Raw genomic sequence first — 27,796 nt, 5'->3', positions numbered from 1 at the left:
AAATCCAAACAATCGATATTTTGTGCCCTTGCACGTTCAATATACATGAAAGCTAGTTATCTTTCATGAAGATCTTACTTACTGCTCTTGGTTAGGTAACTGTAAAAGATAAACCATGAAGCAATAGAAGGAAAAAAAATAATAATTTTGTCCTTGCTCTCTACTCTTTTTAACGCTTTTCCTTTGGAAATTATCAGCAAGAACCAAACGCACACTTCATTAGTACATGATTAATGCCTTTCCAGCATAGTAAGTCTCATGCTTAATTTGACATCATTCTGGTGCCTGTGTGTCTTCTGCTCCCTTACAGTGCTCCCTCCTGCAAGATTCAGATAGCATTCTGGCTCACGCTAGAACAGGGCTCCGAGACTTTGACAAATAACAGGCTCTGGACTCTAAAGTACAACTTTTGTTGCTTTTGTTTCTGAGATAACTGTGTTTTCCAAAGTTGACTAAATGGCCCCAGTGTTGCCATTGTGCAAAAACATTGTTAGAAACGTGCAGAATTGCTGAGTGCTGCACGCTGAATATTTCACCATGATCGTTAGGAACCATGTCTATAAGAACAGCCTGCTCTTATTGCAAGCTTTAGGATATTTTTTGTTAGTTTCAGCAAAAATCACCAGAATACCTCATAAATATTAAGGCTAAGACCAAAGAAAGCATCATAAAACCACAGAATTAGCATCTTGCCTATCAAATTAACGTTACAAGATAATGAAAAGAACATAAAGCTGATGCACGTTTGTACATCTGGAAAGTGATTGCATATGCTAGTCCATAATTTAAAAGTATTTATTTTAATGACTCTAGGCCCAGTTCTGCTTCTCCTGAAGTCAATAGTGAAACTCCTGCTGAGCTCAGGGAGAGCAGCCTTTAAGTTCTGCATGGTGATTTTCAGCAATGCTTAAGGGCTTCTTCAGTCACCAAAATTAAAGAGAAGGTAGGTGCACATCACTTCTTTTTTTAAGGACCACTTGACCTATACACCCACTTCTGCACCATTTAGGACTCTAATTAAAAACCAACAACGTAAGTAAAGTGTTAAGTCCTGTTAAGAAATGGTTACACCTAGCACTGCTAGGGAAAAGGGCAGTGCTGTAGAGAAAGGGCTCGACATGCAGGCTGCTCTGAGCGCGGGGCTGCCCTCGGACACAACAGCTCGTCTTTGCTTCTGCCTGACAGCTGGAGTGACATCCTGCACCACACGCGTTGCTTCACACAGCACGTCTCACTTTCTAGCCCCATACCACTACCCAGCACCTTCTTTTTGCTCCAGCAGGGTAATATAAGTATCCACGCTAATCTTTCTCAGCATATATTAATATCTTCAGGCTTGACAGTTCTGCTGCAGCCCAAATATTGATTCAGCAAGGCGCTGCCTCCTGATATTTTCAGGCAGACACTGGTACAAAATGTGTTCAATGTTGAGGACTGCTCTGTTCTCTGGCCATTTACAACTCCCCACATGTAAAAAACAGGAGCTCTACAACATCCCATTTAAACTCCATCTGTAAAGCTTTAAGCTTTTGGAAATCTCTCGCCTTTGAACACCATTCATGTTCTAAAAATCATTTCACAGGAGCTATGGCTTCCTCGCACAGAGCTCCCCTTAGAGAAAGGTCACCTCTGCCTCTTTGAAAAGGAAATATTGGATTTCCCTTTAAAATCGCTTTCTAGGCAGTGATGATAAGGCTACAAAACGGATGGCTCCATGCAACGTAAAGGTGTTGATGGCTCAGCCTTTAAAGCTGTCTTGCTCATTTTGGAGATCCTTCTGCTGCCTATACACGAATAACTTACTTGGCAGTTCTGAGTTGAAACTTCACCGAAGAATTCTTCACTCCAGCGAACTCCACTGCCTATCAGTGGCTCCTGCTATTAACCACCTTTGTACCTTGGACAAAATGATTCACCCTGTGTCCAGCACTGAAGCTCTCTGTCTCTTGTAGGCTCATGCTGCTGTTCTGATTCTTTCTCCTTCCTTACACAATACCCTTTCTAAAAGTACATTAAAAATTGCAAGCAGAAATGTTGAGATTCTATTTTCTGCTTTCAGCCTCTTTGGTCAAAATGGTCGGTGACATTTTAGGAAAGATTGCCACTGAGACTGAAGTGAGCCTACCACATCTTAAATCTCTCCAGTCTACACGTGCACAATGACTGAAAATGAGGAAGTCATATTTACAGCCAGCTCCTTTAAAAGATAGTTCCTCTAATCCTTGAAGGATACCCTAATAACAATGATGGGCTGAAGTAGATACATGAATTCCCTCAAAGTGAGCTCTTTATTTTAATTCTTCCTGTCAGAGCTAAAACACAATAACTTTCTCATACTGGTTTTGCATTGGATCACTGAGCCATTCAAAGCCTCTGTGCACAAATTGCTTCTCATCAGCAGGATGCGGTCCTTGCCAGAAATTATCCCAAGACCGTGACAAGCTTCTTCAAAGAACATATAAATTTGAGCAATGAAAACAGAGGAGAACAGGTCTTTGCAAATTTGACGCATCTCACAGCCACAGGTAACTGGTACCGACCAAATTTAAGTTACCCTTAAGACAACTGTTAATAGCATTCATTCAGATTCCTCTAAGAGAAATACAAGATTAAAGAAAAAATATTAGACACAAAGACTGCATCTAATGTAATTGAGCTTATGCTTTCCTTTTCAACCGTCTCAATGAAATGTGTTGTAACATAACTTTGATAGCATACCAGTGACGTGGCTGTAAATAGTAGATATTGGTGGCAAGTGGTTATGAGAGCACCGCCTGGTTACAAGAGCACACATCTGTATTTATGTGTGTCTTCTAGTGCATCACTGAGTGAAATATTAATAACTGCAGAGCTAGGATGTATCTGTCACTACCTCATGCTTAAGTATTACTGAAGTTATCAGTAAATCACAGCCTAGAGGCTGCTGAAGGAAAACAGCACTATAATAGAGGGCCCCAAAAGTACAAGCACAAGATCATAGCAGAGGCCTTGAAAGTGCAAGCACAGGATGACACCAGAGTCCCAGGGCTATAAACAACTTGCCAGTGCTCAACTACTGCTTGCTAAAGGAATGCAGCTTCAGAATATGGGTAAAACTGGGTTTAGGGATAAAAAGAGAGTGACAAAGTATCCAACATATGTAAAACAATCTCTCTATATATCAAAGCTGACTAATACACAATTATGAGCCACTGAAGACAAAACAAATAAACAGAGCAAGTATCTCTGTAAACATAAAAATGATCCCCCAACAAAATTCAGGGTGCGGAGACACAAGCCATTCACTTCACCCTCTTCCTGGCTAAAAGGAGGAAGAAACCCCCAGTGTCATCGGCATACCCCACATGAAGAACTCACGATGCTGACAGCATGTAATGACGCTTCCCGTTATACTTCAGGAGCACTGGAGAAGGACTGTAACACTGCAAAGTTTGTGTGTATCCGTGTCATTACCGGCAATGAGCTGTTCTAATTGGATAATTTGGACTGTAAGTGCCAGTATCATTGCAATTGGCCTAATAATAATTCCTTCATTAGGCTAATACTTGAGCTAAACTAACAACAAACCCTTGGCTTTGCACAGAGGATGCGTTTCTTCCTCCCACGTACTGGCAGAAGGTGTTTGGTTGGGGTCCCCCCCTCGAGGACTGGCTGCTATCAGCAAGGATGAGCAAGGGGCAGGACTGAGAGCCAGCACAGCAGGTCGAGCTTGCGGGGTTAGTGTATCCAGAAGCAAAGCAGGGCAATGTTCCCTCACCTAAATCGGATATCAACCTTCCAGGAGATAATTTGCTCTTGATTAAGAAGCACTAGGAAATTAATAAAAACAATAATTAGCTAATGAAGCGCAGCTCGTTACTGAAAGGAAATGTACCCAAATCTCAGTCCGCATTCTTAAAGGCAGAAGGCAATTTCTAGAGAAAGAGGGTGATACTTTTTATTATTATTATTATTTTATTAACCTTTTCATTCCTCTAACCACAGTCAGGATAGAAATACATCCACTCTCACTATACAGGTTCTGATTAGCAGGTGAGCATCACACTAGGAATAAAGCACTAAGCAGCGTCTACGGCCCTCAACTATGAAATCTGCACTGCTACATGTTCAAGCTTTGAAGAAAAGAAGAAAAAGAAACACAAAGGAAGATATCTGTCTGACATAAAAAACATGTGCAATTAACCAGGTGGACCTTCTGTATATCTCAGCAGAAGACAGATTTAAAGTGTCTAAACTCAGTGTGAAGGCATTTCTGGATAAAACACTGCCACAGAAAATGGAAAATGAGCAGAAGCTTTATCATTTCAAGGTCAACATTATGATATGTGTAGGGGAAGTAAAAAAATAAAAATAAAAAAGTGCTTTGTGCTCTTTCCCCCCAGTAAACAAAAACAACACACAAGCAAGCAAAAGTACTTTTCAACTAAGAACTGTCAGTGATAGCTATGAAAACCTTGTCTGTTCTTCTTAAAAGATCAGAAAAAATAATCTTATTCTGAGAACTCTCCCAGGTCTACAAACAAACCTCTTACCATGCTCAAGCACTACACTTGCATTACTACAGCGCTCTGCAGACTATTTTTGCAGCAGTCTTACACTCAGGAGTCAAAACAAGTATCTCCAGTGATATTTAATTTGGCTCCTCTCACCTAGTGGTGAATTGTGATATTTTTTTCTGTTTTTTCTAGGGGCATTTTTAATGAAGCACAGAGGAGAACATTTCCACAAATTTGGTGTCAAATTTCTTTATGTATTTCTTCTCCAATGGAGAAGAGGATGAAAAACAAAACAAAACAAAAAATAACCTTCTCTATTCAAAACAGAGAAGCAAATCATGACATTTCCTTCTATTCCAGCAAAGATCTGGCTTCTTTCTGCTCAAGGTATCTCCCATGGAAAAATAAATACTTCAGATACCTGCCCTCTGTCTTCACGATATCCCTTAAATAGGCTGGTCTTAAAACACTATTTCTGTCTTAAGGTCCTCATGTTACCACTCCAAGATTTCTTAGTAGTAAGCTGTTGTGCCCTCTGGGTTGGGACAGGAAAAGATCTGTGAAATGCTTGCTTCTCCCTGCCACATCCTCTCCTTTTTTCCTTTTTTTTTTTTTTTTTTTTTTTGATGAATTGCCACAGAAGATGTTTAGAGAAGGTTAGAAGAGCAGAAATTTACACAAGTGATACTTTCTTCCTTCTGCACATCTCTAGGATTTATTGTTGAAATTCTCCTAATAGCAGCAAAGTGACTCATCCTTTATTAAAGTCTTGAAACAGTTCATCAAATTGTCATCCCCAAAACTATTTCTTGCTTGTTTGCGTAGGATGCAACTACGTAAGTCACAAAAAGACTTAGAAAGGCTATGAAAAATTCAGTTTCATTTTAATAAGTTGGTTTTAACAGTGCTTTCCATTCTCATCAAATCTTATTTGCGTGTAGCACTTTACAGGGGACAAATTGAATGCAGGTATGCTTTGAATTAACATCTCATTGCTAGGATTTTAGCACTTTTTTAACCTACAAATTAAGAAGGATAATCAAATCCTAGGTGAGAAAAGTGCAAATGACCATCTTCATGGAAGAAAATAATCTTTTATACTGATAGCTGTCCAAAACTTGTACAAATAATTGCATGGAAAAATGGAAACTAGATACAAAATATAAGGGCCATGTAAGTATTTTGCACCATTCTTAGTATCGCTTGAATTAAAATATTAATATTTTGTAGTGTTAAAACTTCAAGCTATGATGCACTTTTGGTGTGATGGGTAAAGTTTGGTGAAGTCTAAGAACAAAATCACTGAGCACTGAAGTTTGGATTCTTGGCTTTTGTGAATGACTTTCTGCCAGAAATTCAAAGCCCTCACCAATACATCATGTATACACAGCTGTACAAGCTACAAGCAAAAGGTGGGTCTATTCATCAAATCCACATGCATTTAAGGAATCAAAGTCCCCAGTACTTCTCACCAATGAAAGCTGATTCGTATTTTTCAAAATGCAATAAATAGTTCTGGTAAGATTACGCACAGCCTTACACCCTTAGTTCAACTAAGTGTTGAGTTGCCAACTGCTCTGTGCAGACAGCTGCTGCAGTTTGGAGGCGATCTGTTCTTTGAGATGCCTGTGCAGGACTTCGACAGTGACACTGGCAATTACATCTCCAGCAGAAACAGCTCTGCAAGCCACTGAAGTGACGGCATAGAGAGATGGGATGCTGGAGGTAAGGCTGAGCCAAGAGCCCGTCCAGCTTTGTTGTGCTGTGTAACTTCACAGCCTTTGACCTGAACGGACACTAAATTCCTAAAAAATATAGGACTGACATCGCTAAACAAGAAGATACATTAGCACAACTTAGGCTTGCTTTCCTTTTGAACAGCTGTTGCAGAACAAATCTCATGTGCCTACAAAGAGTACATGTCACTTTGATAATGCAAACTTTCCCTTCTGCCTGTGGCAGTATCACAAGGAATAAGTCATTCTGTTTGAAATTCCTCCTGACCCTCAAGTCACCAGCTGGTGCCCTATATGCAGCACACCTGCAATCTGTACCTGATTTATGTTTAGTGCCAGTGGAAGTATTGCCTTTTCTTCTGTCATTCTGGAGAACTCCTCCAGCCCTCGACACATCAGCATTTACCAGGCTCACGTTCTTCTGGTCCGCTCTGCTCCCACTCATACTTCCCACCTCTTCTAGCAATTGTTGCCACAGAAAGTGCAATTACTGCCTTTTATGTAATTAATTTCTTCTAACTCGAAAGAGTGGCCTTTAGAAAGAATACAGAAGGATGTATGAATCCTTTCGTCTTACACTCTCCCAGTCCCAACTATGTTTAGCTCCAGATATTTTCTGAGCTTTTTCCAATTTCAGTAATCACCAGCAAAAATCTTCAATTCCTTGTCCACGCTTCCCCTCAAACCACTCACTTTTCAGTTCTTACTGTATACTTTGACAAGGGTTTCCTTTGTATGCTTTTATTCAGTGCAAATGGAGCCATCTCTTTTTCTCTATTTTGAAACTGGTTGCATTAATTTCATTTAATGGCCAAAGGTCTTATAGGAAAAATAGCAGCTAGCCAGTCTCCTCAGTGAGCCTCTTTCTTTAATGTTAAGCAGAACTGTACTCTACACAGTGCGAGTCTGTAGTGCTAGTATTCCTCTTTCCTGTCCTTTAGCAGGTAGGTTGCCATCCCAAGACAGTCCCTTTTTCCATGGCAGCTCAGTTCCTTAAAAGATTTTCATTTATCTAGCAAAACAGATTTGGAAACTCACATACAGTACAAGAGCAATCACACCTATTTATGTTTATTAATACTTTCAATGGTTTTTAAATGCTTGGAAAGCAAGATTTCCCTTTACTTAATGACTCTTCCCCAAAAGAGCCTAGGTGTACACTAAAGTGTAGACCTTATTATAGCTTCCAGTAACTTCCTATCATCAAGTCTTCAAGCACCAAATAGAAATTTTAAGTATGTTAGATATCGCCATCAATAATTTAGCTACATGATCCACAAGGACTTCCAGAACTAAATGCCATTTGATTCTAGTGATTCCTCAGTTTTCATGTATTTGAAGTATGAAGTCTTCCAGTGCTTCTTTGGCTGCTGGCAAGACCTCTGTTGAATTCCTCCCAACCTACACCTTCTTCTTCAAACAGAAGACCTACACAGTGTGAGAATCTTTTGAGTTTTTTTTTTTGTTTTGTTTGTTTTTTTTTTATAATGAACGTCGATGAGAAATTATTAGTTCTTAAAAGTGACTGGTTAGGCAAAAAACTGTGTTGGGGGAGGCAGAAAATCCCCATCACCTCTCCATCCACCAGCAGCAAATCAATGGCCAATGCAGTATAAAATTTAGGAGAGACAAAGTCACATTACTTCATATGCCTTTTCACAGTTAAATGATTTGATCCTTCCTTTTCTTTTGCAATGCCTCTCTGAAGTGGGTTTATGATGGAAACATCTTATGTTTTCTCACTCTTAATTATCATGGTAATGGGAGAACATGAGGTGACATTTTTTCTAAGAACTGTTCTTTCTAATCCCCAGGGAAGTCAAGAGTTTGTACTTAGTTTACCAGGCTCAGTCCAACTGGAACATGAAAATACAACTCCATTTCTTATTACAAATTTTGACAGTTTTGCCTTTCGCTCTTGAGGATTCTGAACATAGTGAAACAATTAATTACACCATCTTAACAGAGGTTATTATACTTTAGAGTCAATGACTTGGAAACAGTTTAGAGGTCTCTCCCATTTACTGTGTGCTCCCCATGCTATTGAAGCTTCACCATTTTCAAAGTCAGAGGGAGAAATACTATGGTAAAAAATGTAGTATTTTTGCTTAGCCCAAACTTATCTTTCCTATATCAATTAATTCTACAGTGTAAGAATGTCTTTTGATTTAATTTTCAGGTGCTGGAGCTGAGGAGTACACCTGTATCACTCCATTCATCAATGAAATGCAACCACCGTTCACTCAGCCCATGGCAGCTGCTTGACAGCGCACACCAATTACACCTAACGGCGAGGATGGGAAGGGAAGAAGGCACTATAATCAGCTGAAGCTACAGGGGGGACTCGTGTAACAGAATCTAATTACCTGCCTGGATTTTGGCCAGGGCTCTACCAGAGATACTATCCTTGCTCCTAAGTAAGCAGCCTTGGAACTTCAATTATCGCAGTGGTCAAGGTCTCGGTTTTATATCTTGAAGGCAGCAACTCCAGCAACACAATTATATTGCTCCAGTACTGACTCAAAGGAGAAAGTGCCACCCGCTGAGGTACCATCACATCCTATAGCACATAAATGTTAATTAGCGGTCCTAGTTTTTCTTATAATTATGAGATGCTCTAAACCTGCACAGTGTGAGATTTGATGAGATGAGAGCACTGGGTGGTATAGCTAATAAATCAGTTTACTGTACAACCTCATTTCTTTAATGAATAGCAAATACCTGAGCCATAGTAAAGCAAGAGCCCCAGGCATACACTTGCAAACTGAAACACTGGATTTAATTTTTGCATTGTCTCCGGATGAGGGACTTACCACTGGTCATTAGAGAACATGCTCCTGTCAGGGGACAGCGCTAAGTGTAAACCTTGATGTAAGAATTTAAAAAAAGAAAAAAGGAAGAAAGAAAAAATAAGTGGCAAAGCCATTATGGGAAAATAACCCAGCAGAGGTACAGTTTTCATAAGAGAATAACTTTTAAAAGCTGACAAGAGCTGTCAAGGTGTCAGGACAGGTGAAGAGCCAGCACAATTAACATACACTAGGCTTCAGTCTACTGTGGGGGGAAAAAAAACATGATTTGTTTTGGACAATTACAAGTTAATAAATGGAAGTGTCAGTTCTGTAGTTTTTTCTAGAGCACCCATTAAAGCCTACTAAAGGCCAAAACCTTTCACAGTTTCTGTCATGGTAGGCAACACACCACCATTATTTTATATTCCAAGCAATTTTATTGTCAATGACAGTAGTTACAAATGCTCAAGAAAATATTTCCCTTAGCAGTGTACCAGGCAGTTTACTTGGCAGAAGTCATCTGTGCTCACAGATTTTTATTATGAACACTGTATTTTTTCCCCACACAAAGCACACACAGACAAATGAGTATTTGAAGTGAAGTGCTCTGTAGGGCACGCCATACCACTTTATATCCTCCAGCAACGCACAAAACCTACTTGGGGAGTGAAAGGCACCCAACCCAGAGCAACCACCACTGCAGAGAGCGAAGCAGGCTTCTGCACGCCCACCACCACTTCCCACAGGACATGAGCTCTTCCTCCTGCGAGCACAAGGGCAGGCAGGGCACCACACCACTCACTGAGCTCACAGGCTGCCCTGGCCCTCCCCAGCCCCTGTTCAACTCCAATCTCGCACAGAGCCATGATCTTGTTTGTGGGAGACTTGGCCCAAGAGTTAAGCCAGCTCACTAACATGGTTCCACAGAACCAAATTAACAACCACATTTGCTTCATCCAGAGCAAACGCTAGACCAAGAAAAGATATAAAAGCGTGCCATAGATCAAGTATCTCCACTCAGATGGCAACTCAAGGGATTTGCAAAGGATTCAGACCTCTCCATGAATACCCATAGAGGAAGCCCCTGCGTAGAGGTGAATCCACAGTGCACGATGCACCGGTAGTGAAGCATTGCTCAAAGGGACATAAACCTTGGATTTATCTTAAATCCTTACAGACAGAAGAAAAAAGCTTCCCAACCCCACACTTTGCAATACACAATCTTTTCTCCTCACAATTGCTGAAGGAAAATGATTTGACATGATTTTTGCCTTGTTGATCTTCCTGTTAATCAAGTCAGAAAGATGAGTCATTAGCTATTTCATCATCCCTTTGTTCACAGTCAGACAGGTGTGCAGATCCAAAGCAAAATACTAGAGCAGTGTTTGAAAAGAAAATCTGCTACCCACAGAGTAATTTGGAAAAGACTATCTATTATTTAAGATGTTATCCACCGTTATTTAAGTAAAATAACCCCCCACCTTATCATCAAAAATGAAATTATTCTCACCTACCATTTTAAGGCTGCCCAGCTGTCACCACTGCAAATTCTATTTTTCAGTTATGAGAGCTCTGCTTGGGCAGCCAGCCACTCCTCCTCACTGTGAGGAAGTATTTTTGATTACATTTAAAACAAATAAATCCTAAAACAGCCTTGGGAATAGCATATGCCTTGCAGGAATGTTGGCATAGGGTAGATGGACATCTGCTTCAGTCCTGACCTACTTCTAAGCATCTGAACAGAAAAACCTCCTTGTAAATAATCCCCGTGGAGTACTGCTTTAGTTGTTAATCTCCCAGTGATTTTGTGGGCATCCCAAAACTTTCTTTGCTCTTCCAGCTAGGAGTTGAACTTGGTCATGTTGTGTCTAGCCATCTGAACTCAACCATGTCAGCAGAGTCGGCCCCAAGGAGTAACTCAGACTAGAGCTTTCACCATGCAAAGCAAACAAAGTATTCACCAAAAGTGTTATCGCCTTTGAGGGCTAAGAAGCTTAGGAGTGAGTTTATAATGCTCACAGTTAGACTACAGCAATATAAACTAAATGATACTTTTAATATATTTGGCATAACAAAATGAATACTTTTTTACCAACCTTACAAAGCAGGCTGGTGTCAGGAAAACATACTAATTGCAGTATTCCTTAGAAATTCAGATCATGTTAACTATGGGTAAGAATGAGGGAAGAAAATGAAGTGATCTACATTGGTTGCATGTGTCATCCTCGTGTCCAAAGAAAGGAAATCAGAAAGATTCATTAAGCAAGAAATGAGCCTTGAGATGGCAGAAAAGTGGTGGGGCAGAGAAGTGGCACTGCAGAGACAAGGCAGAGGGAGAGGTGGCCACAGCAGCCTACATCTTAAAAAAAAAAAAAAAAAAAAAAAAAAAGAAAACCATTCGTGTTACTTTAATGCTTGCTTAGCAGAAGAGAACAAAAAGAGCTAAGGATGAGTTTGATAAACATCGTTTTAATGCTTCATTTACATTTTCTGATTTGTTCTATTTCCTTAATTCCATTTTCATAAAAACACCCCCTCCCTTTTTTTGTCATACCTAGCAGCAGCCCTGCCTCATACAGCACCTTTTGTCTATGAGACAGAGACTATTGACAACCTTAAGTATACTTTAAAAAGTGCCCTGCTCTTAGAACACTTTCTGCAGCTGGTGTCCAGCTGGACAGCAGAGGGACACCAAGAACAGCAAAGGAAGAACATGCACAGAGGTGGTGAAGGCAAGAGCTGACCCTAACAGGGTAATAAATGTCTAATAAGCATGATCTTGTTTGTGGGAGGCTCGGCCCAAGAGTTAAGCCAGCTCACAAACATGTTTCCACAGGTTTCCACAGAACCAAACCTGTTTCCACAGAACCAAATTAACAACCACATTTGCTTCATCCAGAGCAAACGCTAGACCAAGATATAACAGCGTGCCATAGATCAGATACCTCCATTCGGATGGCAACTCAAGCGATTTGCAAAGGATTCAAACCTCTCCATGCATACCCGTAGAGGAAGCCCTCATGTCTAAAAAAATGTAACTAATAAAATAATGATGTCAACTGGGGCTGTTGCAATCCATCTCTTCCATGTTCTTGTTTAGAGTCTCAGGCTTGGTTTCCTCTCCTTCACAACAATAAATCTGTAGACAGACAATCTACGTGTAGTTAATAGGTGACATAAAACTATGAGATCCTGTCTGTACCAGGTATAAACATGCAGTTGCCAGTGCAAGCAAGCATTTAAAAGCATAAAAAAATATACAAAAAATAAAAAGTGGTTCACACACACACAAAATCATCATTAAAGTAGGTGAGTTTTTTCATTTAAAAGATTTTTGACATTTTCTTCACTTTCAGTGACTGAAAAGGGAATATGGGTTACATGTTCAGAGCAAACTTTTTGCATGAACTCTTGGTAGCATTAGCATATAAAGATGACAGCAGAGAGCTGTACTAGAGAAGCTGGGCATATAAAAGAAGCAGCATTAATCATGAATGAGCTTGAATTAGTATTATTTATTATTTATATTATGGTGTGCCTTGGGTTTCAGTCAGTTCTAATTTAAGAAAAGATGCAACATGCTGTTGTTTCTCCTTCAAGGAAAGAGAAGGATGCCTAGAAGCGAGAGACAGTCACAAAGACTGGCTGTATTTATTTTGTCTTTTGCACACTGAATGTCTTAAAAAGAAATAAATAAAAATCATTCACCCAAGACATCAACACTTTCAGTCACTCAATGTTGAACCACAACTCTTTCTGCCACATATGAAGACTTTGGAAGAAAATGAAAGGTTCTTTACAGAATAATTGAGGTTTGTCACAAGGATGCTTGTCATGAACAACCATAGATGAAAGCACAGTGAGAAACTAGGGGATATTACTCAAATAACAGCATATGGTATCCTTGAAATGAAGGAAAAGGCTAGGCAGAATAGAAACAGGACTGACGGGAAGGGCACATTTCTGATTTTCCTTTCCACCAGCTCTTGAAATCTTCTTAAAATAGGGCTGTGGTTTGTCTGCCAATGAAGTTCAAAATCAACAATAAGTCCTGCTCGCTTAATCTATCCTTTTTGGTGCCCATGGAGCCCTTATTTTAATTTTTCCATTTGTTGCATGAGGATGAGGAAAGTTCAACTTAGTAAATCACTCAGATCTTTACTGGACAGTGAAAGTTGCAGTGTTAATTAAAAAATAAAAAAGTTAAAGCAAAATCAATTAACCACTGAAGCTCAAAACCAATAAGCCAACAACAAATACATGGAAAAGGCTCTGCAGTGGAGTTGTTCCAAGACAGCATTGCCTGCACATTAAAAAAATAAAAAATAAAAAAAAATCTAGGTACCCGGGACCTATTTTAGCTTTTGTTGATTGAGACTAAAATGGTTTTGGAAACTGAAGACATTCTCTATAAGCTGTTACTGATCCATAATTAAAATATTAATAATTACTGTAAATATAATTTCTAGAATAGCATTAGTCTAAAAGAAAAAAAAAAGTCTAAAGAAACTACATGGATGGTTGTCTGTGATCAAGGCCTACAACTTTTCCTAAGATTTACCTTCAGCTAAACACTGTCCCTGTAGAGGTCCCAATGTCCTACTGCACACAGGCTGCAGACTGAGCAGGATTCATTACCTGAGGTTAAATCAAGCATCACTTCTATATATGTTGCTTGTCTAGTCACATCTCCTCCCAAAACGCAAAGCTGATTGCAATGTTATGTTCCACCAATGGGTCAGAACCAAGACTTAAAAAAGAACAAGCTCTTTCTGAAACGAATGAAGTATTGATTTTGCATGGATCAGCAAAGAATGCAATAATTACCTTAAGATTTACTGTGGCTTGCACTGAAAAGGTTGCTCAGTTCTTCCCAATGAACTCCCACGTGTAAAACAGCATGCATGTGCTGCAGGGCATAAAAAATAATTCTAGCAGAGCTCCTAAGGGAAAAAAAATCTGGAAACATTTGGGGGGGGGGATGGGGCAGCAAATAGGAAACCATAAGGTGGCTTGTGCAGCATCAGGCATGGAGCTATTCACATGCACCACTTAGTTGTTTCAGCAAATTAAATCATGTTAATTTCACAAAAATGAGTCACCTTGAGAGGCCAGAATTTAATACATTACTAGCAATGTATGTCTGCCTTTCATTTAAGAACGCTTAAAACTTCATTGCAAATAACATTTTCCTATGTGATCGCTCTCAGCCGAAAAGCATGGAGTAAAAAAACTCTTTTCATGTTATTCGTTAGCTACACTTAATCTATATTCTACTCGATTACTTTTAGGACAGCAATCGAACTGCCTTTGAAATTTGTGAAAATTACAGAAAATATATTTAGTTGATTGGTTTGAACTTTGAGCCATAATAACGCTTGAATTAACTTTGGGAGATTGATTCTGTTAAAGAGTGAATGACGACAAAAAATAGAATATTTTTCTTCCAGATAATTGTTTAGCTGATCTATAGCCTAGCAACAAAGCATGTGATAGGTAAACGCTCATTTGATCTCAAAGACTGTATAACTCAAGTTTTTAATCATTTCTTCCCAACAAAACACCTAATGCCAAAATATGTATTACAATATATAGGATGCTTCAGGAATCACGTATGGGAACACTTTATTTTTTCCCACTTCCAAAGCCTAATTATTATCTCCATTCTTATCTCAGTGTTGAATAGCAGTTAAGTATTTTCTTTTGTAACAGCTTTGGCCAAACAGCAGAAACCTTATGCTGATACAGTAAAGCTTAGTTTAAAATTAGCCATAAGTTCAGCCAATTTACACACGTAAATTTTCATGAACTTATTTAGAAAGATAAAGATCAACTGAAATTTTTGAGTACAATTAAAAAAAAAAAAAACGAACCACACAACAGCAGAAATGCATGCTGGGGAGATAAACGTGCAGGATATACTAAGTAAATAGTGTTTCTTTATTCCTCACTCTTTGGGGTGGGGCTGTGGTTTCTTTTTAATAGCCTATGTTCACAGTGCATAGTTTTCAGTTTATGATTATCAAAACAAACAAACAAACAAAAAAAAAAACATTCAAAAGGCACTTTCTGATGGAAACTGAAGCATGTTCAGCAGGGCCTATCAGGATATTCAATAGTTATCTGAGTGACGTGCTAATGCAGACACAACTGTTGATTACTCTAGTGCAATGTGTTGCTGAATGAAATTTGTACGAATTTTGCATGGCAATGTACTGTCAGTGATTTAACAGGTTATGAGACTGACCACAATATTGAAAAGGATAAAGAAGAGAAGGATGCAGTAATTCAAGACAGGAAAAAAGAGAAGAAAAAAAAGACTGTAAATACCAAGTTTCTATGCTCAGAAGGGGTTGCACTTGAGTTAGGCTACTCCCATATTAAAGAATGGGCTCCTTGTGGAGCCAGAAGTGCCAGCATATGGCATTAATATTCTGTTTGCAGACGATCCAAGGGATCAGACAGGGTATATGCTTTTCTACAGTAATTATGTTTGTTCTAAAAACACCTCTTCAGGAAAAATAAGTCAATTAGATAATCAAATATTATTACAGAACAGAATCTCCTAAACACAAAAGAAAAAAAAAAGTTATGCAGTATCTTTCCAGTTATAATTGCCAAAACAGGAATGTAGCTACATGTTTTCTTTGGTAATGAAGAAACAGAATGCTAGTTAGTAACAAAACTGAATTCTGTGGTATTAATATCTTAGTCAGGATGCCCTAATCTAAAGTGGCAGTTCAAGTTTGGAACTAAGGAGTGCCTAATTACTCCGTAACACTGATACCCATCAAGAAGCCAATTTCTGGAATTAAAATTTACAGGCAAAATAAAAACTGGAAGGAAAAGAAAACAGCTTTTTCTTTCTTTCATTCATGAAACAATGTAGGAAGTTTGTCCCTGAATACGTTCAAATATTCATCAATAAAAAACAGAAATGAACTGTTTGATTTTCAATTATCCTCTTCCATCCCTGTCACCATCCAGCTGCTGCATTGCCCCAGGCACTCGGGTGCCAGAGGCAGAGCTTCAGGTGCCTTTACAGCACAGCAGCAGACTGAAGGAGGCAGGGCTAATGCCAGAAGAAGCACTCTTGTTAGACCATCATCTGTAAAGAGACTCCCACCTGGAAATTCCTCTCCAGCATTATGCTGTGGATACATTCTTTATGTTTCAATAGAGCAGAGATCCCCCGTTCTGTTTCTGATTTGACAGAGGAGGGGTTGTTTTGTGGTTGTATGTGGGCTACAAATATATATACATATATATATATACATATATATATATATACATATATATATATATCCAAAGGAACACATGCGGCTGGAACGTTTGGTGGTGTTCCCTTAATATTTAAAAAGAATGAAAAGATGAACATTTTTTCCTAAGGGAAAAAATTAAATATAGGAAGAGGCAAAATTACATTCAGTGACAGGGACAACAGTATTCAAACAAAATTATCTGGATCCTACTCTACGCCTGCTTCACTTTCAGAAGCTAAGATTGCCCATAAGGGCACACAGAAATATTGTTTTCTTCTGAGAAACAAGGTGGAGTAAAGGGAGGAATAGAAAATTTCTCCATTCCTGAAAGTTTGGCTGCAAGAATCCTGACTCTGATATCGAGAGTGAGAGGTCATCAAGTGTAAAGCAGAGAAAGCACACTGAAATGTACTGCAAAAAGGTATTTTCCCTCACAGGGAAAGGAAAAGATAATGCTCTGAGTGCTTCCCACCCCTGCTTTCTATAAGCTACACCCAACCACATGCACAGGATTACGTTAAAAAGACAGGGATCTCCTGGAAAGAGCCCAGTGGAGGGCCACAAAGATGATATGGGGCCTGGAGCATCTTCCCTATGAGGAAAGGCTGAGAGACATGGGGCTGTGCAGCCTAGGAGAAAAGAAGACTGAGAGGGGATCTCCTCAATGTGTATAAATACCTGAGGTGTGGGAGAGGGAGGGATTTGGCCAACCTCTTTTCAGTGGTTTGCAGGGACAGGACAAGGGGCAATGGCCACAAGATAGAGCCCAGGAAGTCCCGCACCAACACGCGAAAGAACTTCTTCATGGTGGGGGTGACGGAGCACTGGGACAGGCTGTCCAGGGAGGTTGTGGGGTCTCCTTTTCCGGAGATATTTAAGGCCCACCTGGACGCCTACCTGGGCAGCCTGCTTTAAGGAACCTGCTTTGGCAGGGGGTTGGACCTAATGATCTTTCGAGGTCCTTTCCAACCCCTTCAATGCTGTGATTCTGTGACTTTACCCATGAGGGCACGCAGCAGCCATCACCACAAGCTCATTGTTGCTGTCTGTCCCACCAGCCCTGCAGCAGGGGAGCTTTGCCCCCTCAGCCCCAAAGGATCCAGTGGTTTTGACACCAAGATAACCGTGTGGGCATTCTTCTCATCCATGCCTAGCCTCGATGGCGTTTAAAGAAGGAATTTATTTCATCACTCTCGGGGGCTGTGATGGCTGTAATTGCTCACCACGGCCTTCTTGTCCACTCTGTCATCTTAAACATCCCGTTCTGGCCGGCTCAGTGTGCACTGAGGTCCAGGAAAACACAACACTGTTGCCAGCAGCACTGAGTTATGTCACATATCACATACATACATCATGCTCATTTTGCTTATGAAGCAACTCTTGTGGAACTTTTTTGAACTCTTAAGGTTTTGTTCTGAACTAGCATAAACTTTTTTTTTTTTTTTTAATATACTGCTCTAGAAGATGACACATTTTTGAGAATTGTTGTTTCTACACCTCCAAGATGGCATGCCACGTGTTGCCTTAGTGATTCAAATAGCTGTAGCAGGATTCAGCTTGCAAAAAGCAGCCCGGGAAAAGCAACACAAAATACTGCTGGCTCCTGGTAAATAGTGCACGTCTTTCACTTCTGCAGCTGTGGGACTGAGCTACTACAATCCTTGTTCTCACCTATTTAAATTCTATTCTTCCATCCCAACATAAAATGATGCAAATGCAGAGCAACTAAGGGGCAGAAAATCCCTACTTCTGTCATGCGTTTCTGTTGTTTTGAAGTTACAGAGAATAAAGAGCAGCGAGGTGTGTTAAGATCAAGTTTCAACAGAACACAGCTTCCACTGACAATCACCCAGATTTCCTGAGGTACCATGAGCACATCCTGGGAACTAAGTCCTTCTTTTAAGCAGCTTTTCTCAGGGATTTCCTATCTGGCCATCCATGAGGTTTCCATAGCACTGAAGAGGGCTACACGAATTGCATAGGCTTCCTTGACAGATATAACGTAAACCTTGAGGATCACAAAACTAATATGCTGCTTAAAGAAAGGCACTTGAAAACTTTTTCAGGTGTTTACTAACAAAACACGGACATTTTGTGAACAACAACTGGCAAAATACAAAATGTACAGTGGCAAGTAGAAGGGATGGGATATATACGTTTCCTTTTTATTTAATTTTATTTTTGTAATGATGTAATGATGGCTGCAATGATAACTGCATGGATTTGTGGCTTTGTTTTTAAATTACAGTCAGAAAACTGGCATCATCCAATTATCTTTGCTGAGAATACTGGAATCTGCAAGTGTGCTACCTGCTATACAGCTGTTACTTTATACCTTACATGTTTCCATCCTTCCTGTAGGAGGTGTACATTTAGAAAAATTACTGTATTATCACTATTTTCATGCCTTATCACATCCTTCCACTTAAGATTTTCTTTTTCTTCACCTATATTCATTGAAATGTTTATCCAAAGACACCAGGATGATCAAAGGTCATATTCCTGATGGGCTACAGATCAGTATTTGCTGACCTATTTGGCATTAATCTCTTAAAATGCACAAAAAAGAAAAACATGTAGAGAGAGGAGAAAAATGTAGACAGGAGAAAACTGTGGCCGAAACAGGGAAAAAGGACATCTACTAATTTAGTCTTCCTCTATAATTTGTGCTTTAGTACCTCCATACGATTTTAAATACATTTTTAGAGCAGGGAGATCATTTTCATCAAGGGAGACAGCATTTGCAAAATGACCTCTGATTTTGTGGGGAAAGTTTCCTACTTACAATTTACTTAATTGATTGTATTTGCATATCTGGATGCAAATACATTAGGGCTCTTACTTTTATTTTTCACCACAGCTATTCTGATATTTAGAAAAGCCGTCCTGGGAGAGGAAAAAACAACAAGCTCAGGTGCGCTGCTGTGATATTGGGTGATTAATCAGAAGGTCTGGGATGGAGAGGAAGACTTTCAAATTCAAGAATAAAACCACTTCATTCTCACAGCAACAAGTCTCTTGAGGAATGACTGATGCAGGAGACCCAGCTGTGTGATCCAGCCTTCTTCACTGACAAGACAAAACAACTCTCTGCCTCTGAAAGGCTACGAGATGAAGGTCATTCACAGCTTTAGACTTGATGCTCTGCCACGTTCATCAAAATCACAGCATTTCTAGGAACACAGGCAGGATTTTTTCCCCTACCCTGCATGAACACAGCACTTCAGAGAGCTCTTTGTATGTTTCCAAATACTTCAGAAACTCTGCATAGTCACATAGATCTTTGAGTCTCAAAAACAGGTCTCAAAAGCTGCAGTCCATGATTTTAGACCATCATCATCAAACAGTAATTCTGTCATTAAGGAATCATAGCAGTTCAGCCTTAGTTACATTTCTGTCTGAATTGGGCTCAAAACACATTTAGTTTTAAAGATACCTGCACTCAATTTTGTTTTCCTTCTTTATGTCTAGGTTTTCAAAGCAAATAAAAGAGTTCATTTGTCTCCATTACCACTGACCTGACCTTGCAAGTTACTTTTCCAGGATTCTTAAAGGCTACAGATATTACTCTCCAAACCATATTGTCTAAACTAAGAACAAGAAAGCACTAATAGAGGCAGGGGGAGACCCTGATACCTTGGTCTGAACTCCTTCAGGTTCTAGGAAATAAAATTAGTTTTGCCCTTTCCTTTCTTTTTGGACTACATATAATCTGAAAGCAGGGTTTCAGAAGCTAGATGAGACAATAAATCAAAACACAACCAATCCTTGACAGCATAGGGCCCCTCATCCAAAGGGGGGGAAATCACATAATTATAAAATCTTGTATTTTAAGCCTGGAAATTTACTGTGCTAGCAATCTTTGAATTGAAAATAGAACATGTACAATAACACTGAGGTACAGAAGCTGTAATGAAAATTTTCTCTGAGAAAGCATCCCATAGCTTAAGACTGTGTGATAACAGAACGCTCAATTAGGATTACATAAGGCTTTTCAGTAGAGCTGGGATGAACTCAGGTTTGGGCAGAAGTTTTTCATCTGCTTTATCACTGGAAAGACACTGTCGGGTGCTTGGAACCAAGTGAAACCTAACTGGCTGCATATGCTTATGACTGTTCTGGGATCACAGGAAACTTTCTACAAATGCTTCCCCTTACCTGCCCATTATTAGGAGAAAGGTGGGATTGAATGGAGAAAGTTGGAGAAAAATATGAAGCAAAATCCATGGACAGGTCAGTTGTTCATTCCCCTCCACTAAAAACTGCCACAGAAAATATTCCAGAAGAACTAAATTTTACCTAACATTTTAATCTCAGGAATTGATGGTCTCATTTTCCAGTAGTATTACAGAACATGTTCACTTAGTTGCAACAAGCATCCATACAACTTGTTCTACTGGAGAACTGGAAACTTTTGTCTGATTTCCCACCAAGGAGATTAGAGTTGTGGTTGTCTTATGTAGGAAGAGGATGGCTTCTTGGGTTTCACCAGCTACATCCACAAAGATACAAACAAACACAGACACCAAGGCCCCTACCCAAAAGGTGCAGAGGCAGGACCTGCTGCACTCCAAATGCTGGTGTGGTGCCCAGCATCTCCTGTCTAAAGTGATTAAAAAGGAGAAGTAGCTGTGTGAACCACTGAAAACAAGTCTCGTGCCTGACCTTGCTTTCAAAATCCATTTTTCATCAGTACTGAATAGAGAGAGGAGCAATTACTGCAGCCTTCAGGTTCTCATTATTTGAAAGTGCTTCAGAGCACTTTAAACATTTCTAAGAAAGTTCAAGTGGGGAAAATTCTGCCCATCACTTTATTCCCTTGCCCTCTATCAGTGAGGTGGTGCTGTGTGACAATGCCTGAAGAATCAGTTCTAGCTGTATTTCGACTACAAATTCTTACGACTCACAATAAGTATCTATAGGACGCAAGGAAGCTACCTGCTAATTTCTCACCTAATACAGCTTTCTCTCTAGCTTCTCATACACTGCTATTGTTGATGAGGTCTACAGCTCCATAGCTCTCAACACTAAATTGAAAAATCACAAAATGTAAAGCTGATAGCATCTGCCCTCAACCTGAAGGGAGCTACAGGACAAAAGGAGATTCAATTAGAATGAAAAGCAATCGATCTTGATCAAGAACCCTATGATTTCACCAGATAAAACAAAGATAAAGGATAATAACCAGCTAATTGGACTGAGTAGAAAGTTTCTGTATGGTTAGATCATTATGTATTTTTTTGGTGAAGTCAATGAATTGCATTTTCCTCTAAATAATACAGTTTTGACCCTCTGGAGACTATGAGGTTGCACTGGTATGCCATTGCCTTATGAGACGGGTGTGTTGCCTCTCTCACTATGCTATAAAAGCAGGATATGGAACTTGGAGGTGCGGTGATAAAACATGGCGGTAAAACTGTAAATTCCAGTGTTTAAAAGCTTACACTTACCTTATTGTGAACTGAGCCAGAAACTTTTCATTACCTTGATTTTCTATATGCAGTGCATTTAAGTAAAATTGTGGCCCATTTCACACACATGCAGTTGTGAAAAGAAAGTTTACCAAAGACTATGTCAAGCTTCCTACTCACACCTGTTGCGACACAAATGCTTCCTTGCAATCTCTTAAATACATCACAGCATTTACTGATATGCAAAATTAAACTGATGACAAGTGAATTCTACATTTACATTTTCATCATTCCTTTTACCTTTTTATCATATAACTGTTCGCATTTCCCTTAGAGCATTCCCCATTCCTTACAGATCAGAATTTTTGGCTGTAAAATCTTTATGTTATGACGTGTTTCTAAGAAAAGTGCCTATTTTTGCTTCCCAGAATCTGAAATTTGACAACTGTGATTTTCAAGCCAACCCAAAGGACATGGAAACCAAAAACGTCAACATTCACGCTGGAACCCAGTTTAAGTAGTGAGCAGATTCCTCTTACCTGTTTGTGAGCATGATCATAAGAGTTAATGTGATTGTCAAACTCCTGATGTTTATAGTACTGCTTGTCACAGAGTTCACAGTAGAAGTTGGCTTTAAGATCTTCCAGGGCTTTTGCTATCGTGTTTTTCTTTTCAGCATAATCCTGGAAGGGGGTGGGAAAAAGGAATTTTAGTATTTTCCTTTGATACTGCGAATGGATTTTGTGCTCTGCAGTTAATCATATTTGTAAACATTTACACACCTCCATAACTAAAAGCCTTCACATATTTGCTGTGTTACACTGCACATATTTACTGTATCTGCTGAGAGGCTCAGGATTTGCACACTTCAATTTGCTATACAGTTGCCAGCTCCCCTTAGGGGCTCTGTCAGACGTTAGGCTACAGATGGATTTCCTCAGGTCCTTTCCAAATACAAATATTTATCATGTTGAAGGTTATTTTCCAGTTAACTTCTACCAAAGATTCAGTGCCCAGATGATCTGGTAGGTAATATGCCTCAGCAGAATAATCACAGACACAAACTCCAATAATTTAGTTATGAGACTTTCACAATGAAGTGTGCTTCTTAAAGTGAAAAAAAAATTAAAAGGAACTCTGCTGTGTCCCTCTTGAACACAGGTATACATTAAAACATGATGAATGCTTTCATAGCTGAGATGTAATGAATATTTTCCATAGCTTTGCTATTTGTCATCCAGCATTAGAAAAGAAGGCCGGCATCTCCATTTACCATACATAAGCAAAAGCATTAAAAACAACCTGCTTATTATTTATCAGCGAATTATATACAAGCCATATTTATTAATTTCCTGAATTTTTTGATGACAATGTGGCCTGTTCAGAAAGAGCATGGAAACGGTCTGTCATCTCAAATTAGTTGAGCACCAGTTACATATTGAGCACATTTAACTTGAGTGAAATGCCACCTGCTCTTGACAAATCCGAGACAGAATTGACCCTAAAATCCCAACTGCAGCAAATATTGTTTACGAAAATACAGATAACCAAAGGCACATATTTAACATTGTACTTAAATATAATTCAGTGTGATCAGACTGTTAGCAAACACCACTGATTCAGATCCCAACAGAGCTCCTCCCTCGTTCAATTTTGCCCATTAAAAGAATTGCAAAAATCACTTCAGGACTGGGTTTTGAATACTGGCTGACACAAGAGGAACTCACCTATTTCTAGGACATTTTTAGACTGATGTTGCATAAAATCTGTTTAATTAAAAAAAAAAAAAACAAAAAACAAAAAACACATTATTTGAAGACTTATAAATATATTTACACTTTGAAATACACTTATACTTTATGGAAACTTATCCTAGAAACTCTGTAATTAGTTCTTGGTAATAATGAGTAACGAACTATAGGGTTTTAACCCCTTCAATTATTACTAAGACGCTTATGTTTAAGAAAGTAGTGGGGACAGCACATCAAGCCCTAAGGGCATGAAATAGCTTAAAAATAATCCTCATAGCCTACAAAGGAATGCCATCGTATTTTGATTTCTCAGAACAAAAAAACGAGGAGGAAATTGTATATTTGGGGGATTATCAGAACTCTGAAATATTATATATGATAATTGTGTAGGAGAACAGCAAATGTGATGGATTCTAAGGCAAGAACAGTGAAATAAACAATAACCTTTCTTGTATAAAGAGATCCCAACACACTGAATAACCCTCGAGTAAAATTTCACAAGACATACTAACATAAGGCAGTCAAATTATGTAATGCAGTTGGTGTTCCTCTTGACATAAGGCACCTTTTTGGAAACAATATAATTATTATGTAGCAGAACTAACCTGAATGGGATCTACTCTGCAGTTGTACCTGGCACGCCCAGCACGTCCCAATGGAACAGAGACAGGGGAACCCTGTGAGCAACTGGGCTGCAAAGTAAGCACCTACTCTCATCGGTACCTTGGGGTTTCTACTACTACAATCCTTCAGCTGGAGTTCTTTGGTGGGAAGGGTTAATTTTATATTTCAATATTATATTAATGTTTTAGAGGCAATATAAAGATTATTATCACATCATCTAAAATAGATGATAAGTAGAGGGAAAATATTAGTGGAATTTGCTCACGGACACAGGAAGGGAAAATATGGGATTTTTATGTGACAAGATTGAAGTGTTTAAAACCCAGAAGTATTTGATGTTAGGAACATAGGCTGTGCTGGACCGGGTCAACATTTGGAACCTGTGTAAAATTTTGCTGGGTACAACACCAAGGCAAAGCGACCCTTTACTAAGGACCACTCCCTTCTCTTTGTTTTGAAGCTGCATTGAAGTTTCTTTTTTGTTCTCTTACTGGGAGAGCTCACGAACATACATGTTTTATTTTCTTTGTCTGAGCCTTTTGTAATTACATACACCCCTTCCACACAGTCTCCCAGGCATGTGTATTCAGTCATTCCTCATACCCAGGTCACTCATTATTTGTCCTGGTCCTTTTTGCAGCCTCCAAGGCTTTGCTAACTATCATCTCCTCTCTGACACGACAACACGATAACCAGATACACTGTGGTGCCATACAGTCCTATATTAATGCTCTCCATTTTATTTCCTATTCTTTTTTTGTATTAACTCTTAACATACACATTCTTTTAAATCACCATAGAGCACTCAGCCAACGTTTTTATACAACTCCTTTATCACCTACATTACTTGCTGCTGAGCTATATTTTGCTGGCAGGAGAAGTTTCTATTCAATTACTAAATTTCATTTGATTTGCTGAACTACGTGCAGGAAATGGGGTAATTACGAAGACAGCACGCACTGCGTGGAAGAATGGGATGCCACTTTAAAAACTGGCAGGTAGTTGATTCTCTGCATGATACAGAGGAACATGAGTGTGTTCCTAAGTGGCTGCAGGAGGGGCAATGGCTGTTAACCAACCTAGCTGGTGAGACACCCTGATCACCGTGATCTAAACACGGGCAAAAAGCATTAACTAGTAATTGTGGACTGTGAGGTATCTATCTGCAACAGAAATATATTTGCATCAAGGAATTGCTAATGAAATAGTAGCAGTGTTTATTTTTATAAAATTTTGCATTGCACTCAAAACACTCAAGAAATATCAAACAGTAGTTTCTTCATGTTATGACCTAAAACCATCAGATGGAACCTGTATTTTATTCCAATGTGGTGGGAAAGGATACCAAATCACCTCTCCAAACACCTCTGTCGATTTGCTTTAGGTTGGTCCTTTCCAAGGCTTCCAAGTGCTTTCCAAGGCCCTCCAGTGCTCAGAGCAACATCGACCGTGGGGATCTGGAGGCTGCCCACAGCTGGCGAGAATAAATTGCCATTGCTGGCTGGCATCAGGAGCTGAGGGAAGTCCGATGTCAAGGATGAGCAGGGAATGGAAATATGAGAATATAGGCTGCTGCTTCCCTGCCTGTTAGACTATTTGTATTGATTTGGAGGAGAGTACTACCTTGGAAGAGGAGGCTTTCGCTAGCGCTATGAATTTTGATGAGGGACAGCTGCCCAAAAGCTGACAGTAAGAAATGATAGTTCCTGGACCTTGATAGTGCTGGCAACAGATGACAGAGAGGAATGACAGAGACTTACTGGAGAGGAATATTCCTGGAGTAAAGTGGTAGCCAAAAACCCACTTAAAACAGTTAACTATGATCAAACTTAGTCCCGGTTCCATCAAAAAAATTGCAAACCATGCTGGAAGTTTTAAAAGAACTTTGAATTATGATTCAGTTTGGTAATGAAACTCAGAACTCAGTGTCACTTCATTTCATTATTTTTTCCTGAAAGGCTTATTGTCTGAAAGCCTACAGCTATAACTCACAGTAGCCATCTTTCATAATTTATATGAAAGACCTCTAATATGTGATCACCTCTCTCAGCTGGCTTTGTTTCTCTAAATCCATCTTCTCCACCCTCCAAATCCTTAAGCCTGTGCAAACGCTGCTGCAAGTATCTGACAAATTGTACAAAGAGCAGGCTTCATCTGCAGAGGTGCTACCTTTACCCACCGAGACAGGAGTTTCTGCTCCTGTTCTACAAGGGAAAGAAAGAAGGGAAGCTACAGAAATATTTAATGCTTCCCATGGACAACTTTGGGAAGTTTACTGGATTCCTCAGTCTAGGGGATGCCTTTATTTATTGCACTGCAGGCTCATATTTTTGCTGCCTGTAGAATGGTTAAACAGGAAACGAGAACCATGTAAGAACCTGAAATTAAAATATAGCAACTACACCATGGTGATTGCCAGCGTCGATACTCTTACTTCCCAAGAAATGTGAGCTCCTCTTATTGCAGTAAGCTATTTCGCATTTACTGTAGACTTAAAAGGGTCAGGCACGCAGTCACTGCAAAGTAAAACATATTACAGAAACAAACCCCTTCTTCAGGAGAATTTACTGGTACAGTCATCCCAGAGAGGATTAGCCTGCTCTGGCCTGAACCTCCGGATTAGACCACATTAGACCTGACAGATGTTCCAGTGTAACCTTCCTTGACAAAAACTATTTAAAGCTTTTTTTTTTTTTTTCTGTCCTGATAAAAAAACAGCAAAAGCATATTTTGAACACTGTCAAAAAACTCCAGCTAATTCTCTTGCTTTGGCAAAACTACTCTATATCTTAGCTGTATTTATAGAATCTGCTTAGAAAATATGACACACACACACATAGACCAGTTAACCCGTACCCACGGACACAATCTACAATGATTCCTTCATTTCTGGTATATTTGCTAGGTGTTAGAAGGACAGTGTGAAGCAGCAAATTTCACTGAAAAAAAAAGCAACAATTTACAATTTAGTAACATCTCCTCTGCCATCTATCTTGGTATTACTCAGTACATACAATTTGTTTTTATATCTTCCTATATCACTTCTTCCTCATGTGCGCAGTCTATACATCATCCACTGATGCACTTGAAGGAATAAATAAAAAATATCCTGCATTAGTAATATTAATGCACTCTAGCACCAAATCTAATTATTTATAAGGTTCTTATCCTTATCAGGGCAGTGAGGCCAAAGCAAAAAGCAATTAGATACATTGATCAAATTACTCATTGATCTTAGCAAACTCATTTCCAAGCAGTGTATAGCAAGCTTCAGTTTCACCCTAACTTGAAAAGGAGGCTGGCAGGGAAAATGAGTACCAACAATACTGGCAGATCTTCCCGGTTACTGTACTTGAGACTTTCCCATTAGCTGTGAGATACGATAGCTACCTAAAACTCGCAAGGCCATATACATCAGATGTTATTTCACTGGGTTCTTGATCCCTCCTGACATTGTCCTTCCAGGCAAAGTAGCTTCCACAGGCAGTGACCCTACGGTTTCAGTGCTTTGCTGCACTGCAAGGTTATGGGCCCAAGGAAGAAACACTACCCCGAAGACCCCTATATAAATAGAACATCATAGGTTGAAAAAGAAAAGAAGAAACAAACAAAAAAAAAAAAAAAAAAAGAAAGAAAAACACCCCACCTTTGTTTTCTCTTTAAGATTACATGCAGACAACTAACTGCGACCAAAACACTTATTACATACAAGAGAGCTAATCAG

The 27,796-nt window shown here is 39.3% G+C and overlaps 1 protein-coding gene across 3 annotated transcripts in view; it reads right to left on the bottom strand.

The window, feature by feature from the left end:
• The window catches only part of ZNF804A (zinc finger protein 804A), a 151,745-nt gene that overhangs the window by 18,733 nt on the left and 105,216 nt on the right, over positions 1 to 27,796 (bottom strand). For all 3 annotated transcript variants that reach the window (XM_068686434.1, XM_068686435.1, XM_068686436.1), the window contains exon 2: positions 22,237 to 22,380. In XM_068686434.1, coding sequence (XP_068542535.1) covers positions 22,237 to 22,380 — 144 coding nt within the window. The remainder of the gene's footprint in view (positions 1 to 22,236; positions 22,381 to 27,796) is intronic.

The sequence above is a fragment of the Anas acuta genome, chromosome 6 (assembly GCF_963932015.1).
Source record: "Anas acuta chromosome 6, bAnaAcu1.1, whole genome shotgun sequence".
Taxonomy (NCBI): domain Eukaryota; kingdom Metazoa; phylum Chordata; class Aves; order Anseriformes; family Anatidae; genus Anas; species Anas acuta.
This window is presented reverse-complemented; position numbering and strand designations above follow the sequence as displayed.